Source organism: Plectropomus leopardus, chromosome 11, assembly GCF_008729295.1.
Source record: "Plectropomus leopardus isolate mb chromosome 11, YSFRI_Pleo_2.0, whole genome shotgun sequence".
NCBI lineage: Eukaryota > Metazoa > Chordata > Actinopteri > Perciformes > Serranidae > Plectropomus > Plectropomus leopardus.
The window spans coordinates 34497339-34516300 of NC_056473.1; the positions used below are offsets into that span (position 1 = coordinate 34497339).

The following is an 18962-nucleotide window of genomic DNA, read 5'->3' on the forward strand; positions in this document are numbered from 1 at the left end:
GGCCGCTCTGAGCTGAAGGCCGCTCTGCTCTGAAGGCCGCTCTGAGCTGACGGCCCCTCTGAGCTGACGGCCGCTCTGCTCTGACGGCCGCTCTGAGCTGACGGCCGCTCTGAGCTGACGGCCGCTCTGCTCTGACGGCCGCTCTGAGCAGCTGCGCTTCACATTATTATCTACGATCAGACATCACAGTCAGATGTCGCGTCTCTCGGGTTTCGAGCGACTGTGGTTCTTACCGTTCGGCGTTCTGTCTTCATCCTCTTCAATGTGCTCCATGTCGTAACTCACAAAAATATTCTGTTGAAAAAAAGAACAAAAAACTTTAAGATTTCAGGGCATTTTTGTTTTGTTTGTCTTTTCTTGACGTGCTGCAGCTCACGCTTAATTCTGGAAATTGTGAAAGGCTTCTAAAATGTACAGCGGCAATGAAAACTGTCAAAAAGGTCATTTATTCCATCAACTTCTCATCTCTTAAAGCCTAAAACAGATGTTTTTACAGCACAGGTGACCTGAGGGTTAAAATGAATGTCTGCTAAATATATAGAAGAAAAAATGTCAATCAGAGTTGGACATAAAAATTTCAGATGAGGATTAAAAAAACATGGAAAACCCATCAAACATCCACCAGATATGGAGGAATTTTTCTGTTTATTTCTGACAGAAATCCAATCAAATGGTAAAATTACACATTGCACATTTCTCTCCTACAATGTTTTCAGAAACATATTTTAGTGCTGTTTTAGCAAACCACAACCAAACCCAAAAAAACACCCCAAAAAACAAGTTTCCCTTAGAGCACGGCATTTTTCTCTCCTCAAATGTTTTCAGAAACATTTTCTAACTTACCAGATTGTTTGATACAAGCCGACTGCTGTTGTTGACGTATCATTTCACCCAAGGTAATTTTTAAGCACTTTTTTCCAGGAGATTTCCATCTCTATATATATTTTTTACTTTACCTTGTTTTTGTTTAGTTTAGTTTTGTTGTGCTAATTTTCAGGACATTTTTTGTACTAATTTAGTAAAAGTAGTTAGTAAAATAAGTAAAAGTAAAAAGAAGGAAATGATCTGAAAATTAGTAGGGGGGTTATTAGATATGATCAAAAGAAATGGGGGAAAAACTTCCAGAAGATATTTTTTTTTCTCTCAATTATGTATTTAAAATTATGATACAGACAAAAAATATATTTTTCATTTTCTTTTCTTAAAAAAAAAAACAAAAAAAAACTTTTTCATTTGAAAAACTGAAAAACTTTTTGTTAAAAAAAAGAAAATCAAAAACCCTTTTTGCTCATTTCCTGCTAATTTTGGGGTCTTTTCCTTTAAGTTGCTCTCGACTTCCTGTCATGTTTGTCAAAAAAAAATCAAGCTTAATTACTCCAGTTTCAAAGGGGTAAAGTAGCCCTCGTCATTTTTCCTCCCACACCGATCACTTGAAGCCGTCACAGGCTTTTGTGCACTCAGTCGTCTTTGTCTCCATTTGGACCGCACACAGATGTATGAAGTCTCAAACTGTGGACTGAGATCCAGTACCTTGTTCCTGAGGAGTCTCTCCCAGTGTCCCTGCTGCTGTTTGACCAGTTTGAGGACGGGCTCGTTGGACTTCATCTCCCAGCGGCAGCGGTCAGCAGCGACGTCGGCGTGGAGCTGCAGGTCGGCTCTGTAGGTGCGGCTGTTTGCTCGGCCACTGAACCAACAAAGACAGAGAGAGAGGACGGATGACCGACTGAGGAAACGGCATCATTTCATCCTCACTGCGCTGCACGCTGAGGTCGTCCGCTACAGAGGTCGCCTCAGTTCTGTCTGCAAAAACACATCCGTGCCTGCAGCGACCTCTCCTGGCTCAAAAGGAAAGGCAGCTCTTTTTATGCAGCACATTTCACACAGCAGGTCAAGTCACAGTGCTTTACAGGCTCTGTGTCGATGCCCGTTTCTTCTGAGGAAATAATAATAATCCTGATCCAGAGTGGTCAAAAATGATCCTCCCAATGACTTAATCAGTGTAGGAAACCTCCTTAAATGTGTTGGAGTTTGTGACAAGAAGGAAAAATAGGATAAAGTAGGAAAAATAATATCAAAGCAGAGAGCGAGCAAGAAGAGCGTCTGCACGGCAGCAAAACCCACCTGTTCACAAACTGCTTTTAATGTGTAATAAATGTGAACTTTAACATCGGGCGTATTTATTGTATACTATTTTATCATCATTTATTGTCTTTTACAAAGTGTCTTTGAGTATCTTGTAAAGTGCTCTATCAATAAAATGCATATTTAGTTATTATTCGTTCCTTTCCACGAAAATGCAGGCTGTGAGGTCCCACACTCGGCCCTCACGTCCCCTCAGAGTTCGAGTAGCTCGGTGACGGTGAAATGGAGCGTGAGATGGACGGGCGCTTTTATGTGGCGTCAGCAGTTGGCGGGATTTGCGCAAAACTTTTTGAAATGTCGGTAACACAATGAGGAGCTGACTGTGTTTCAGCTGAGTGATGTTCTGCAACTTCTCTGACGAGAACATCCCAGTAACCATGGCGATGAATGTCTATTGCAGCCACCGCACTAGCCGTCATTATTTCCAATCCAGGAATTGTGGATTCAAAACTTCAGATGATCCGCTCATCTTTCTCAGAGTTATGTGATGCAATAACAGCTGTTGTAGCTCCCACTGCATCATGCCTGAGGACATGAGAGGATCATGTAATTTTATCTTTGATTTGCACTCAATCATTTTTTGGCATTTTCTGTTTCTGACTCTGGAGCTGAATTTCCACAGTGTGGGATTAATGAAGTCTCAAATCAAAGTTAATGTGCTTTATATTTATGTGTTGAAATAAACATTGTTTATCAGGATGGTTTGACTCACCTAAAAACTTCAATGAAAAAAAGAGGGAGCTGAGCCAGAGGGCAAAACTCTGGATTTACTGGTCCGTCTGCGTCCAAACTAGGTCGTAAAATCACAATATCACAGTTCACCGGGGTTTTCTTGCATTCAGACACTTTTTACTTTTTTGATTTTAACCTCTGAAATACAAGAAAATTGTTTTGATTTGAGGAGCAACTTGGCAAAAAACGTCCCGCAAACTGCAATAAATGAGTAAAGGTGACGAGAAATAATAATAATTTTTAAAAAAAATTAAAATTGATAATTTAAAACGGTGACACAGCAGTATTCTGTGAAATTTTCGTGAAAATCGGATTCTGTGGCAGCCAAAAGGGAGCGAGGTGGAAACAAAAAATATCTCTTCTTCAGCAGAGATATTCCTGATTTGTGTTGTTGGTAAATCTGATTTCTTCTTTCGATATTAGATTGTGATTCTTAATGTGCTAACTGGCTTTAAGACGGCGTTCCAGTTTCCCTTTTTTTCCCTTTTACTTCCTGTCACGCAGGCGCAGAACGTACGTGCTGGTTGGCCGTCAGTTGGGTTTGTTCATGTATAACTTTTAGGGCGAGACACGGCGACATGATGTGACGCAGTTTTCGTCTTCGCTAGCTCTCTGACGTTTGGTGTGTCCGTATGGATGGAGTGAGGAGCTCAGACATCCAGAGGGAGTCGGAGTTGAGCCGCTGCTCAGGATCCTGTTAGAGGTTTTCCGGTAACGTCCAACTGGTCGGAGGCCCTAAGACTGATCCAGAACAGTCTGGAGGGATTATATATTTCATCTGGTCTGGGAACACCTCGGGGCCTCAGGAGGAGCTGGAGAGTGCTGCTGAGGAGAGGAACGCTGCCCCCGCGACCCGGCTCAGGATGATCGAAAGATAACGGTGGAAAAATATGTTTTCCAAAAAGTCTGTATAACGTAGACAGGAAGTAACACCCCAGACACGTTGGCTGATGTTTGACTACGTCACGGTGATTCAGTCATGAAACGCTAAATACTGATTTTAAAATGTTTTATTTCAGGCTAAAGTAAGTGAGTAAACGAGTCTTTTCATTGGCAGTGACGTTAACTCGTGTGTTAATTCACTCAGACGCTGGCCGTGCCAAACCTGTACCCGCTCCGGCCGGTGTGAAGCGCGCTGTTGGATGTGATGATAAGTGAGCGATCATTGGCGGGCCGCTCCTGACAGACCTGTAGACGACTCTGTCGGGGTAGAAATCACAGCGCTGCCTCTCGGGGTTCATCAGCTTCAGCGTCACCGTCACCGCGTCGGGCGTCTGGTACCAACGCACCGGAGGATGGAAACTGAAACACAAACACATTTACACTTTAGTTTTTAATCAATCTACAACCTACGATGTTGTCAGGACACACTTTAAAAGTCTGGATCCTCTACTGAAGATTTTTAACCAAAAACCAACTTTTTTCCACAATATAGAAACAGCAGAAAACAATCAGAAATTTGACAGTACAGACGTTTATTTTTATATCCATAAAGGCCATCCTGTACCTTTTAGTGGAGTCGTCACAATTCATCTCATCAGCGCCGATGACCTGTCGGCTGATGCTTTGATCGTCACCTGCAGACACACCTGAACACAGACACAGAGCACGATTTTCAACCACGATGTTTTTGCATTTTCTTCAGTGTGGAAGCTTCTTATAACTGTTATACCGTTCTCAGCGGGCGTCAGAGGAGCAGGCCGGCTGGTCGAGGGGAGAAGTTCTTCATCTCTGATCCTGTAAATTAAAAGCATAAAACTTCTCTCCAGCTTCTCCTTTAGACCAAAAGCTGGAGAAAAAACATTTCATTCTTTGAGGGACTTTCTGTTCTAACCCAGAGTTAGGTATCAACCCAGCTTTTCTTAAAAAACAAAACAAAACAAAAAACACAACTTTTAAACAATACCAGGGCCTAAACTAAAACTTTTTTCAAAATAAAGCACAAAACTACGTAAAAGAGGAACTTAACAGGAACTTGAAATTGAATAAATTACCTCTTCGGAGTTCAAGTACATTTTGGTATATAAATTTGGATAAATACAAAATACCAATAACAGCTGAGCAGCATCTTCGATGAGAACAGCTGGTCCACTTTAACAGATTTAAAAAAATAATGTAGATTACTGATAGAGGAACATGTCTAGAGAAAACCCTATTTATCTTTATTTTTTGCATGTGTTGTCTGTTTAATCATAATAATAATCATTTTTATGTAATTTTCTTGTACTTTTTACTTATTTGTTACTGATGTTTGAAGAAATCAAGCCAACCTGCTCAGGTTTCAAAGGGTTAAATGTTTGCTGAAACATGTTTGTCTTGTTTTTTAAATCCTAAATATCTGAAAAAGCAGCAGTTAATATTTGGACTGAACACACCGACCTCATCATCTCCTCGGCTGACCTGAGATCAGCGGTGTGGCTGTTTCTCTGGTTCTGATCAAACGCTGGAATCGGGGAGATCTGGGCTGCTGGTGGTACTGGTGCTGCTGGGACCAGAGACTGGATCACTGCAGGTTCTGGACTGAGCGGCTCACACGGTTCGAGTTCAGGAAGGTCAGCGAGCCGGGTGACCTCCGCCTCTCTGACGGCTTCAGCTTTGACCTGCAGAGACGCCGGCCCGTCTCCCGACCTGCACGCCACAGAGCGCCGCGTCAGTTACCACGGAGACGCTGGCTGTTACGACTTACCTGTCAAACCACTCGCTGCTCTGCTGGGACGGTCGAGTTTTCCTTACCTGGAGCCGATACCGGCCCCCTCGCCGCTCTCCCGGCAGAGCGCCCTCAGCAGGTCCAGGTGCTCCGGGTTGCGGACTCCCATCCCAGAGTTCAGGATCTCCGCCTGCACGCTGTACTCATTGATGACAGTTTTCATTCCTGGCACCTTCGTCACACGCACCTCGAAAACGAAAGCAGCGAGTTTACTGCCAAATGCACCCGTAACAGTCCGGGCCAACATTAGATGGATTATACAGGCTGACAAAATCAGTTTTTTGTACTTTGAGGAAATATTAAACTGTGTAAAAAAAAAAAAAAAAACAGAAATAAAAACAGGAAACTACAGCACCGAAGAAGAAACTTGATTCAGACAATTTAGGGTCATTTTCATATAACTTTTAAAAAATTTTGTGCTAATTTCTGGGCCGTTTCTTTTTAAGCTGCTCATGGCCTCCTTCCCATGTTAAAACAAAACAAAAAAAAACAACAAGCAAATATGCTCGGGCTTCAAAGGGTTAATGGGCTGAATGAGTATTGTTAAGCTCCGGCATTAATGATTTTGCTGCCAGTATTGAGGAAATCTAAAAAATATGTAACATTACCTTGTACAGTTCTTTATCTTTGGCTCATTTGATTCGGATGGAGAGGATTAACACACATTCATGCATTTTAGCTGTGGTTGGGTTCCTGTTCACACTGATTTTTACAAACACATGAAGAGGAGTAAACATGAGGCTCCACCGACTGACACGTAACTTGTTGATTGGACAGTTTTGTCTTCAAGAGTATTAGATCTGCTGAGATCTTAAAGTCATCCCTGCTGAACAGTGAGACGATCGATGCGTAAAAACTTACCATGGGATCAACAAAAACAGTGTTTCCCAGACTAAAAACGGCTCTTGCTCGGTGCTGCAGACCTCGGATCTTCTGGCTGATCGCTCTGGTGACCTGTGAGTCAAAAAATGTCAAATCATGTGAGTGACACAGGACAGATCGCTCTTCTTCAGCGTTCTGCTAAACAAAACTTTTTGAGCTGCGGGTTTTGTGGGATATTTTCTGGGTCGTGAGGTCGCTGTAGTTCGGCTGCATTTTCAAGCTCCTGATTAATTAAAGAGAAAATGAAACAGAGGAACAGCTGTGACGTGTTTGTGTATTTCAGAGCAAAGTGAGGAGGCGAGCAGGAAACCTTGGGGTGCCAGTCGGTGTCGGCGTCGACAGGTTTGACCTGACAGACGACGATCTGCACGGCCTGGCCGGGCAGAGAGTGGAACTGCGGCGGGAGCTGCAGCAGCTGATGGGATTTGACCTCCTCCTCCTTTCCCACATCAATGAACCCAACAAAGACGCTGAAAAACAGACAGTCGCCTCGGTCTGGGACGGACAGGATCTTCACCCTGCCACAGGGAGCACACGGTGACTTTAACTGACAACAGAAAGACTGAAAGTGAAAGTGCTGCTTTCAGAGTCTTCATATTTTACGTATTCAAACCTTTGAAGCCCGAAATAACTGGTGCGATTTCTTTCAAAAACACGGAAAAAAGGCAACGATGGCTTCGTTAAGAAATGTTCCAGAAACAAAAGCTCTGTTCAAAGTCATCACCATTACATGTCTAAAATTATTATACAAAATTACTACAATTTTTGAAAGTATCTTTTCCAGGTCATTTCCTTGTTGTTTTTTCTTTCCTTTTTTCCTGTTTTTTTTTTTTTTTTTTTTTTGACAATTTGTTGGAACTTTTTTTTTATTTTTTTTTATTGTTTATGGCCATTTTACTGTGTTTTCGAAACAAAGAAAGCCAATTTGCTAACCACAATCCTTATGAAGTAGAGACACTAGCTAAATAAGATAACGGGTACTTGTCCGCTCTGTTACACTAACACAGAATATCTTGATAGAAACTCCATCTGTGCTTCATGTGTGGTGACCGAAAATCTCCTCCAGTGCGACCATCACTCCCCTTAAGTTTTAGTTTCCATGTCAGACCTGTGGAAGGCGTCGTCCTCCTGCACGGCGTACAGGCCTCCCTCCAGCACCTCCTCGGCTCCGGGTTTCTTGTCTGCATAGTAAGAGTTCATCTCAGACGCCATGTTCTGAAAACCTCCGTCCTCCTTCTTGACAATCCGACCGTAGAACACTGACGCCGTCTTAATGCAGAGAGGCACAACCTGAGAGCATCGGACACAACAGCCAAAAACAATTACTACAGTGCAACATATGACAGACATAATGGCTGCTTAATTAACCCTTTGGGCCCGCTTCAGTATAACACACACTCGTATCACTATGCAAAAATGTCCGTTTGAATGGGTTTCAATGGAGCATTTTTTGCTCTGAACAGTCTGAATGTCACATGTAAGTTTCCACAGTGTATTTTAGACTTATTGTAGGAGCTGAGCTGGAAATTCAAAGATTAAACAAAAACACCAGCCTTGCCAAAACATATGCCATATGCATGACCACAGTCGAAATTATGAAAAAATGAAGAATGGAAAGCAGCAAACAGTCCCTCAGAGTTAAAAATATTTTGTAAATACCTGTGCATAAAGTCAAAGATCTGATTTTCACTTTAAAAGAATGAGATTTGAGTTAGAAAAGTCAGATAACTGTTTAGAATAAAAAGTTGTAACAAAAAGACACTGATGTGAGCGTCCTCACCTCTATGACTCCTGAGGCGGGAAGCTCCGAATGATCCAGCTGGGAAACGAATCTGTGACGGTCGGGACACACACCGCTGTCTCTGCAACAGAAAACACACCGCCACATTTGGTGCTTCGTCTTCATTTTATGTGAAAGAAAAATTCTATAATGAACCAAAAAAACTATTTTCCTGCGGCAGTGGATTTACTGCAGATTTTAAAAGAGAAAAGTAAAAACAAAGTACGCTGTGGGGCGTGACATCATCAAGGAGAGGAGGAGGGGGATATGTGTCGTCCCGCCATGAGACGATGGGGCATCAGAATTTAAAAAAAAAACTGCTGAATGATTTTGGATTCAGATCTTATTGTACTCAGTTAATTATCAAAACTATCAAAATATAAGACAGCGTTATGTGGTTCATTCAAATTCCAAGGACTGCTGCTACGTCAAGTATCAACAGAGATATTAAAATATAAACCACGGAGCAGTTTATCCAATTCAAAGAGTAATGATAATGAATATCTGAAGAAGAGCTGACCGGCAGACTCCGAAGCTCTTGAGGTAGCTGCAGAGAGGCTTATCGGTCTTCTGGTCCTCTTGGGCCACGTGGACGCCGTGGGCGAAGGACAGCAGCTCGGAGGGCAGCGAGGCGTTGGTTCGCTCCAGGTAACGCAGAACCCTGACCACGTGACAGGCGTTCCTCTCAGAGATCAGCAGCACCGAGCGGGTGAGAACAGAGCTCCCCGTCTGATCCTGGGAGGAAACCTGTTCAAACAAACACAAATTGAATCGAACTTTCGGGCTGCAAACACGGATACCGAAGCTGTGGTTTTGTTGAAGCATCGATCTTTAATCCGCCAAACGTGTCCGTCTGCGTGCTCGTACTCGTTCAGAGAGGTTTCTGAAGTTCTCCACCATGCCGAAGAGTCGCTCGCCAAACACTCTGGGGGAAGTGGGGAAGCCGTAGTGGACGACACAAGTGGCGTCTCTGATTCCCAGACACTTGAGACACTCGGTGGTGGTCACTGGAGGTCAAAGGTCAAACATACACACAGCAGCAGCACTGTTAATGTTCAGGAGGCGGCTCAGTGATTGGCTCAAAATGTCTTTTAGTTGATGTTCTCAATTTTAACAGTTTCCTCATTTACATCAGAAAAGGCAGGAACTTGTAACCAAAACAAAGATCCAGGTCCGGCACCCTGAAGAAGGCGAGCCGATACGTGTCCGTGTGTTTCTGATGTCTGTAGCTCTGTGAATAAAAGGCCTTTCATGCTTTCCAAACCATCCTGAGTGCCTGGACCGGGATCTTTACTGCCACAGTTTTTGGGTTACAAGTTCCTGCCTTTTTTGAAGTATTTCCTTCCATGAGCAGCGGGGTTTGAGGACACCACAAGCGATCCTGTTGTCTTTGTGTTTTCCTCATATACATGTCGAGTTTACCCAGAATAACGTGAGTGCCGGGGCCGATGTCCTTCCCCCACTGCTGGACGACAAAGTCAAACAGGTGTGTTAACCCCTCGTGGGTCTTGAGGCAGAATGCTGATTTGGTGGTCACAGCCTGAAGATAAGACAAGACACGGTTGTCATCATTATCATTGTTATCATTAATTCTTTGGAGATTTTACAGTGCAATGTCAGAAAAAAAAATCATGAAATCTCAGCAATTAACACTGACTTAAGTCAATTTAATACCAATTAAGGCCTTAATTTCAGATTAATAAACTTCAATGCCTTTTAAGACTCTGTAAACTGGTTTGAAAATGTTCACACCTGACAAACCCTAACTGTCACTGCTGTCATTGAAAACTGTCATTGTTGGTGCATCACGGTCTGGTACTTTGGGCTGCAGTAAGTGGCCACTTTCAGATCTCTGAAGTCACATTACAGTGAAATGCACATTGTACTTCACAGCGGGATGAGACATATTCTGAATCTGCGGGATAACTGAGGCTGTCTTTCACCTTGAACACGTCTTCAACGTCCCCAGCAGAATTAGCTATGATCAGAGTCTTCTGGCCGACACCGGGGTTGAAATCCAACGCACCCAACAGCTCTGAGACCTTACTGCTCTCCAGAGTCATGAGGATGATCTGTAGGAAGACAAATATTTCCTCCAACTGTGAATCATATCAGGCATCAGAATGTACAGCGGAGCATTACATCCCTTTCCCACCAAAATTAGTTAACAGATTAAAGGCAGGATTTGTGCTCTGATTTTTTTTTTTTTTTTTTTTAAGTTCAATGTCACGGACCGACCTGGAACAGGCTAGTAAACAATGAAAACCCAATGCCTTCTCATAGATGGTGCTTATGGCAGCAGGAAAGTCTCCACGACAACTGCTACAGTCGGTGTAGACCATGAATTCATCAAACTATCTGCAGTTATTGGACATTTTGGAGCAATTAAGAATGATTTTATTCTTGAAATGAGGACTATAACTTATTAGTCACATGTTTTACTGAATTTCAGATCTTGGACCTTGATTGTGACTTGGAGTCAAGAAGATTGTCAGATTTATCAGTCTTAATAAGGACAAAAAAAGTTATTTAACTTGATTTTTTTTTTTTTTTTTTTATGCATCTTAAATGTAGATATTCTCAGATTTAAAACGTAAAGTGAACCAAGGCAACATCATGAAGTTGCAGTTTGAGGAGACTCGGTGAGACTGACCTGCTGAACGTTCCCGTACAGAGCAGCCTCCCCAGGGCTGCTCATGACGACGCAGGGGTATGGCATGTGATTGGCCAATAAACCCTCCATGTGACTGGTCCATCTTTTTGCCACAGCGATGAGCTGCTGAGGACAATACGCATTCTCCTCGCTGGACGTCACCTTCTGGAAGTGCTGCAAGATGGTCGCCATCTAACGGAGAACATTTATATTTAAACAAATGTGTGGAAACATTTTTTACTTTTGGTGGAAAAGACTTCAATGGAAACACAACAGACTGATGAACTATCTGTAAAAGCTCAGAAAATGAAGGTAGAGAAAGTTTAGTAATAAACAGACTTTAACCTTCCAAAACTAAAATGTAAGAGCTTGTTAGCAGCTCAGGCGATGTCGAGTGTGCGTGATGAGTACCTGATCAGGAGCCAGAGTAAAGAGCTGGTCGGCCTCGTCCAGGACGAGGTGGTACAGACGCAGGAACAGGAAGCAGTGGCAGGACAGCAGACGGACCAAACTGAAGGGCGTGGTCACTAACAGCAGGCCTGGGAAAAAAAAACAATTAGGAACTGATACGACAACTTTAGTTTGAAGAATACTTCACCCACAAAATGAACATTTGAGCATCAATTCATCAGTTCATCCTCATGTTACCATGAAGTTTGTAATTAAACTTTTTTTTCTCATACGCCTTAACGGGAAACAATGAACGCCGAAAAGATGAACATTGAACTTGATGACTTGAAGTAAACAGGGACCATATCTAACATCAAAACTTTATCAAAACATCTGTGTGCAAACATGACATAACTCGCGCAGCACCGAGTCTCGCTCATCCTGTCGTACGCTCAGTGCTTCAGTGCCGTCAGTCTCCGGTACGAATGCTCTCCAGACCAGAAGTATTTTACACAATTCTACACCCAGAAAAAGAGCTTTTTCTGCTTCATGCGCCAATAGAGTGGTGAAGGTTTTAAACCAGCTACATCGTGGTCGCACCACTTCAATGTCACGACGACAAACACTGAAAAAACATGTTAAAACACCACAATTGGAAAATATTTCAGTTTGAGCGCGACTGTTGCTGTAAAGCTGTGAAGGTGGGAGCATGGGTTTGATGAGTTTCTGTGTCCGGTGTGATGACGTCGTCCCATTTAACCACTTGTCAGTAAGACGCCTAAAACCTTAAAAGTTCAAAAACTGGGTTTATACGCAAACATTTTATGTTGCAGAACAAAACATCTAAATATCTTTAGTCTGTGTTAACCAAAGACCTTATTTAAGGCATTTTACCGAAAAACCAAACCCAGAGACTTTGAGACGGGAGAACTGCAAAAACGCTAACAGACTTCTGCGTTTTAGGACTCATTACTACACCACCCAGCTCCCACAGGAATGAACGAGGCCCCGCCCCATGGCTGTATCCAGACTTTCTTTATACATCCATGTGCTGCGCTCACAGTTTTTGGGGATCCTGACAGCCTTGGCCTCATCTTTGCCGATACCCAGCAACACACTGATGGGGTGCAGGACTGAGGTGACCTTCATCTCCTCCAGCAGGTCGTACACGGCCTGGACCTTCTCCCAGCCCGGACACAGCAGCACCGCTACGGGCTGCACATCAAACACAGAGATTAGTCTTACAATAACTGGACGACTGACGGCACCATAGATCAAATAATGTGATCCAGAACACAAATGGAGTTGTTTAAATGTGGTGATGTTTGATAAAAGATTCCTCTGAGGTGATCCGTGTCCTTGTGACCCGTGCTGATGTACTCACCCCTGTGCTGGAGACGGAGATGTGGATGGAGTTGAGCAGGATGTGTGTGAGGAGCGGGCCGAGGTAGCTGAGCGGCTGGTTGGCGTGTTGGGAGACGATGGCGGTGTTGCATCCTCGAGCCACGGCTGGCCAGCTGTAACAGTCAGCCGGAGACAGAGAGCTGTACTGCTTCCTCCGCAACACCTGCAGACAGAGCGGCCGCTGTGTGAAACTCAGGTGGAGTTTAAACATATCGCTTGGTTTCAGTGCGAGTAAACATCAAGCTGTCCACAAAACATTAACAGTCACAGTCTTTTCTGCCTTTCTTCCATTAATCCGAGGGAAAGGTCGGCGATGGATCTGCAGCGGCCCGTCGCTGCTGTCAGGACGCAAACACCAAACCTGCAGACAGCAGCTGGTGCCTGGAGGAGCTTCGGCTGCAGTTTGGTCCCCTGAAACCAGCAGCTTCTCACCATCATCACGTTTGTCAGCGACAGCAGGGGCCCCTCAACCTGCTGTGTTTGGGGGCCAAAATGACAAGAGGCCAAGGGCCAGTCGCAGCGGCCCCATACGGGGTTTTTAGGATTTTAGGACATTTTCAGGTTTTAAGAACATTTTCATGCATTTCAAGACATGTTTTTAGGATGTTTCCAGGATTCAAGGCAGTTTCAAGGATTTCAAGGTATTTCTTGTATTTTTGGGCATTAGGGTCACCGACCCTTTTTTGATCAACAAGCTCGATTTTGATGCTGTTTTATGCACTCTGTCACCCTATGGATAATAAATGTACAAAAAAAATCTCATTGTCATTCACTTTCACATTCACTTTCGTGTCATTCACTTTATTTTTTTTGTCAATTAGAAAAGGCTCCGGGGCCACCCGGCACCCTATCAGATTTGGTCTGCGGGCCATAATTTGCTGCACTACAGTGTCAACCAACCATCGGTTCTATCTGTCTTTTTTGCCAAATTGTTTTGAATGTTCCAGATCTTGTGACTCTATTAAGATGCTATCTATGTCTATTAAAGCTCCCGTGTAACGAACGTAAAAGTAAAAAAATCACTTCAGCGCCTCCAGTAGCAATGTAAGAAAACACGGCCAAAGATCAAACATGGTTCAAGCAACAACATGACGTCTGACCTGCTCACAGTAAGTGATGAAGAGGCAGAATACGGACGACGTTTCTGACACTGAGATGGAAATGCTGTTTTCATGATGGTGTAAGTTAAAGTTACAGTGGTGACAGTAAAGACTGAACCGCTAACATCATTACAGATAAGAACTACCAAAAAAGTTAATATTGATAATATTTGCTTTAAAATAAAATGTAAGTTCTGGGTACATTTTTATGAGTGCACATCTAAAATGTCTCACTTCAAGAGTTAATCAATCTAAATGTTGTAATATGGTACATTATTGCTGAAAATATCATTACAGCATCAATCAGGAAGTTATTACATTACTGGGTTTTATTACATTTTTAGTCGGGTTGACTGATTTTATTATGTGGCAGAAAATTAAAAAAACTGGGTTTTATTCATCTCATATAAATTTGTCACATTATGTAGTCTGTATAATATTACTTATTTTTCTGTCACAATGGCCTCAAACAAAAATCAGAGTACATTCTTGTTTACCCAGCGAAGAGAGTCCGTAAGGGGGGCGTCATCCAGGCTGCTGCAGGGCTCAACTGGGAAGGCAGAGTGCACCAGAATCCCGCTGCTCCTGGGATCTCTGGGAACGACCTGAGGACAGTCAGGAAGCAAAAACAGACACATGAGACAGTAAATATGGCAGAAACATCATAAAGAGTGACGTTTGCCTGCTGAAGGGTATCCTGCCATCACATGATCCTGAGCTGATATCAGTCAGGGTACCCCCGGGGTTCTCAAAGTCAAACTTCAGACTTTTTAAGACCTTGTTATTACCGCCTAGAATGAAGAGTCCAAACCTTCTCAATTCATTAAATACATTTAATTCCTATTTGAGGTCTCATTCAAATAAACAATTACTTTAAATAATAAATTATTTTACATTTATTTTTACATTTTGAGACCTGGTTACACTTACATTATTCCATTTGTTCAGAAAATAAAAACTGAAGCTCAGTAGGTAGGTAAAAAAATAACAGTGGCTTTGCAAAGTGTGTGACTGTACTCTTTTAAAACTGAAACAAGTGCCTTCTGATCACAAAAGCTCCTACTGGAACTGAAGCTGACTCAATAAAAGTAACAGACGTAACATGAAGACGATGAGGATCACAAAGTGCAGCGATCTGCTCTCAGTGAACTGAGTGTGTGTTTCAGCGGGCGTCACCAGATTTTATGTGAAATCCGTAACAATTCAAATAAGCTACTGTTTAAATTTATTAGTTCAACATTTTGTGAAATAATTTGTCTTTCTTTCTGAGAAGAACTTTTATGTTTTCTTTTCACTTACTGAGTCTATTGACAAAAACGGGATCTCGTCATTTCGCACGATAAATAAGATACTTAAGTCGTAAAAATGGCAACCGGTGTTGATTCACTTTTCACAACACACGGTGTGTCCGCTGGACCATAAAACATCGTTGGGTCATCATCCAGAGTATTTATCAGAGGCACAGTCACTCCCAGAATGAAGCATTATCAGGGGAAAAACACGGTGCGTTCCCTGGACGGTAAAATGGCGCCTTGCAGGTGCCCTGATCAACTCGAGTGTATTCTATAGTGGAGGTGAGTCACCGCCGCTGAAATCATCTCCTCCACAAACATAAATAATGTAATGAAGCAGGAACTTTCAGGTGAAAGGTGGTGCTTTGTACAGTAAAAGCAGTGTACCTAATAAATGTTCTGGTCTCATCTACTGACTGAACTGGTGTTTCTTTACAGACAGGAAACATAACCGATAAACAATGATCTACTTCTTCAGCCTGATGGATTCAGTCAGTTTTTGGGTTCTTGTGTTTCTGCCACAACAGGCACCAACATCTGACAGCAGCTGCCACGCCAAACATTTTGTTTGTAAAGTTTAGAATGAGTCGAGAAAACGTACCGTGTCGTCTGCGGCGTCTGGATCGGGGTTCAGAGGCTGCGGGTTCAACCACTCCAAAAAGCTGCATCAGACACGACAGTCAGAACTCCAAAACCTTGGACATCATTCGTGTCAAAACAAGCGTGAATTTGCCATAGCTGCGACCACGCACACACATGCACTCACACATTTACACACAGCACCTCCAAAACACCTGGGAGTTTTTTAAAATTGACGTGTTTCGGTTAGGCGTATTTTATATTTGCAATTTCAGCTCACCGTGAACAGGCCCAGTCCTCTTCAGTCCTCCACGTCTTCTCCGCCGGTCCTGACTCCACTGATCGACTCGAACTGCTGAACAACAGACAGTGAAGCTCAGCTCAGACTCACATACTGAACTTTACAGAATCTGAATTTGTCTGGTGTGCAGAGAGCACCTGAAGCACATATAGATGGAGTATATTTAGAGCTGATATCGGCACTAAACACAGTCCTGCTGTAAGACGATAAATGTCAGAAAAGGTCTTCAGCACGGCTGCAGAACGCCTTACTGTTACCTCGTTTCTTCCTCTGCCAGATATTCAGCCTGAGCGCTCTCACAGAGACCTTCAGCTCCACTTTCTCTGCTGATCAAATACAAATCAACCCCCAGAATGCTGTTAGTGATTACTCATCTTCACATTAAAAAACAATCCGCTCAGTAAACTAATAATCACATCTGAAGTAAGAAAGCTCAGCCTCACCTCATACCAAACAATGTTTGCCTGTGTGGTGTTCCCGGCTCACTGTTGTATAAAAAGGATTCATAAAAACATACATCATTAAAAAAACAGTTACACACACAACTACCAAAGCAGTGGTTTTGGTTCACAGAGAACAAGTCTGCTGAGGGGAAGAAGGAACTCACATTTGGAAATATTTTGTAATCTTGAATATAAAGTATTCTGTTTTACGTCTTTTTTCTTTTATGAAAATATTCAGTTTGCACCTTGGGAAGCCGGCAAATTAATAGATGAGAAAATGTTTTGACTACGCCGGTGTTTTTCCATTCTAGCTTTGGAGGAGTTTGTAACAGGACCTCATTACAGGCCTCGATGTGAACACAATATGACCATAGAAACTTTTAAAAGCATCAAGGGAATAAGAGCTCATCAGATGTGCTGCTGTGATGTCAGCCTCAGACATTTACTGGTATATGTTTCAGCTATAAGTTTTTTGGCTTATTTTTGTTTACATTTTAGCAAACTGATCATTAAAAATATGCTGAATGATTTTACCACCAGCTCCTGTCTGCAGAGTCTTCATAGATACAGAAAACTACCGCTGGATTACCGTGATACTGAGGAAGACTGAGAAACACCACGACTCTCAGGAAAAGTTCTGCGGCCTCTTTTTTCTGTGATTTCCAGGTTGGATTTATTTTGGGTGGATATCAATGATGAGGATATCCTCTTGAAGTGAATGTCACACTGACCCAAGTGTCTCTGATTTATGGCTCTGAGAAGGAAATCGATTTCTGACTCACATTCACCTCAAACTATCTTTCGACGCCCCCCCCCCCCGCTCCCCCCCCCACTGACTGTCCGTGTCTATTAACGACCATATTCCCTCATCTACTGACTGTTAACCCAACTTGGTAAGAAATTAGATTGAGAAAAACTTTTTTTTTAATCTAGAGCAAAATGTCTAGGGAAAGAGAAAAAACGCTATGGAAAAATGTTATAATTATTATTTACAATAATCCCTGTCTTAAATTGTGTAACAGAATTCTTCTGAGTTTTAAGCACTTTTTTAAACTTTCTTTTTCTTTCTTTTGTCTTTTTCTTCTGCTTTTACTAATTTTCAGGTAATTTTCTTGTACTTCAAGTCTTTTTCTTCTCGTCTTGCTCATTGCCTTCCTCAAATGTTTTTGAAAGAATTCAAGTCAATTTGCCGCCCAAAACAATGAGTTAATTACGGAAAAACACAGTGAATATTTTCCTCCCCAACTGCCAGTGTAATTTTAATCCTGTCCCTATGTGCTTTTAGTCACTCACTGAACGGCTGAAGCTGTGTTGGCAGCGCTCATTTCCTGTCCTGAGCCGGAGCCGGAGGCTGCAGTCGTCTCTTCAGGTCGACAGTCTTTTAGCTCTTTATGCTGACCGACCTGGAAACAAACAATTGTTTCAAAGGTTCTACACTGAAAGCTTCTGAAGGAAACATGGCTTTGGCCCTCTGTGGATTAAGACCTACAAGTAATGTGCCAAAAAAAGGCACCAGAGCTCCAGTTAATAAAATCTCTATCATTTAGTTTGAGGAATGCTTCCTGTGTTGTGCGTGCACTCACAGAGGGCGCCGCCTGCTGGAGGCTGCTGGCAGGATTCAGAAACTTTAGGAACCTGCACGGCACAAGAAGTGATCTGTAACTATCAGCCAATCATATTAAAGCACACATGAAACATGCTGTTGGTTTCAGCCAATCACGAGAGATACTGAATTTGACTGAAGTCAACTCTCACCTGAACAGACTGAGGTTTTTAGTCAGAGCTGCAGCCAGAGACGAGTCAGTGTCCTCCGTCGAGTCACTGAACAGGACAACAGGGTGTTTACATTTAAAACCAAAACATGACTCATCCAGAATCGTTTTTCTTCAACAGCAAACTGCAGAACTGAATTTGATACTCGCTGACCTTTCTGCAGCAGCGTCTGAGCCGTTCTGCGAGCGGCAGCCTGGGGACAGTTGTTTGTCTGTGACCTTTGACCCGCTGCCTTCTTCACAGGTCTGCAGCTCGTGCTGTCGGCTCTGCTGCAGCAGAGAGCTGAGAGGTGAAGCTGTGCGAATATCTAGAGGAGAACTGACAGTGACACTGTGAGCAGAGCTGCTCACCTGCTGTGACATGAGAGTCGCCAGCCAATCACCTGCTCCGGCTGCAACTCCAGATCCTGCAGAATCAAAGTCCGAATCCTTCGACATCAGTGAGGGTTTAACCAGATTTAAGTCATTCACAACATTTATTTCTTATTAGAATGAAATCTTAACATAAATAACTGATAGAAACATCAGTTCAGGATTCCTGACATGTAACTGACAGATATGAATCCAGCTGATCACAGCGACTCGGCCGAGGAGGAAACACAAAAATGTGGTAAATGTGATTGTTAAATTCTAATGTCGTTTACGGTTTTCCATGACCTCAGGAAGCCTGTATAAACATCTACAGTGATATATAATCAAGGAAAACTCAACATCTTGCGTTTTAGAGAAAGCTACAGCAACACGGACATCGAAGGGTCCACGGATGAACTTTGAAACTTAAAATC

At 42.8% G+C, this 18962-nt stretch overlaps 1 protein-coding gene across 1 annotated transcript in view; it reads right to left on the reverse strand.

The window, feature by feature from the left end:
• The window catches only part of tdrd12 (tudor domain containing 12), a 34256-nt gene that overhangs the window by 8523 nt on the left and 6771 nt on the right, over positions 1-18962 (reverse strand). Inside the window, exons 9-37 of the mRNA XM_042496895.1 lie at positions 18529-18569; positions 18332-18444; positions 18161-18226; positions 17989-18040; positions 17699-17808; positions 16406-16447; positions 16220-16288; positions 15942-16016; positions 15684-15744; positions 14288-14395; positions 12671-12853; positions 12348-12501; positions 11308-11435; positions 10897-11088; positions 10187-10315; positions 9666-9783; positions 9111-9250; positions 8764-8990; positions 8244-8325; positions 7572-7753; positions 6774-6981; positions 6443-6535; positions 5608-5768; positions 5254-5502; positions 4547-4611; positions 4382-4463; positions 4063-4176; positions 1531-1684; positions 234-294 (exon numbers count right to left, since the gene is read on the reverse strand). Of these exons, the coding sequence (XP_042352829.1) occupies positions 234-294; positions 1531-1684; positions 4063-4176; positions 4382-4463; positions 4547-4611; positions 5254-5502; positions 5608-5768; positions 6443-6535; positions 6774-6981; positions 7572-7753; positions 8244-8325; positions 8764-8990; positions 9111-9250; positions 9666-9783; positions 10187-10315; positions 10897-11088; positions 11308-11435; positions 12348-12501; positions 12671-12853; positions 14288-14395; positions 15684-15744; positions 15942-16016; positions 16220-16288; positions 16406-16447; positions 17699-17808; positions 17989-18040; positions 18161-18226; positions 18332-18444; positions 18529-18569 (3459 nt within the window). The remainder of the gene's footprint in view (positions 1-233; positions 295-1530; positions 1685-4062; positions 4177-4381; positions 4464-4546; positions 4612-5253; positions 5503-5607; positions 5769-6442; positions 6536-6773; positions 6982-7571; positions 7754-8243; positions 8326-8763; positions 8991-9110; positions 9251-9665; positions 9784-10186; positions 10316-10896; positions 11089-11307; positions 11436-12347; positions 12502-12670; positions 12854-14287; positions 14396-15683; positions 15745-15941; positions 16017-16219; positions 16289-16405; positions 16448-17698; positions 17809-17988; positions 18041-18160; positions 18227-18331; positions 18445-18528; positions 18570-18962) is intronic.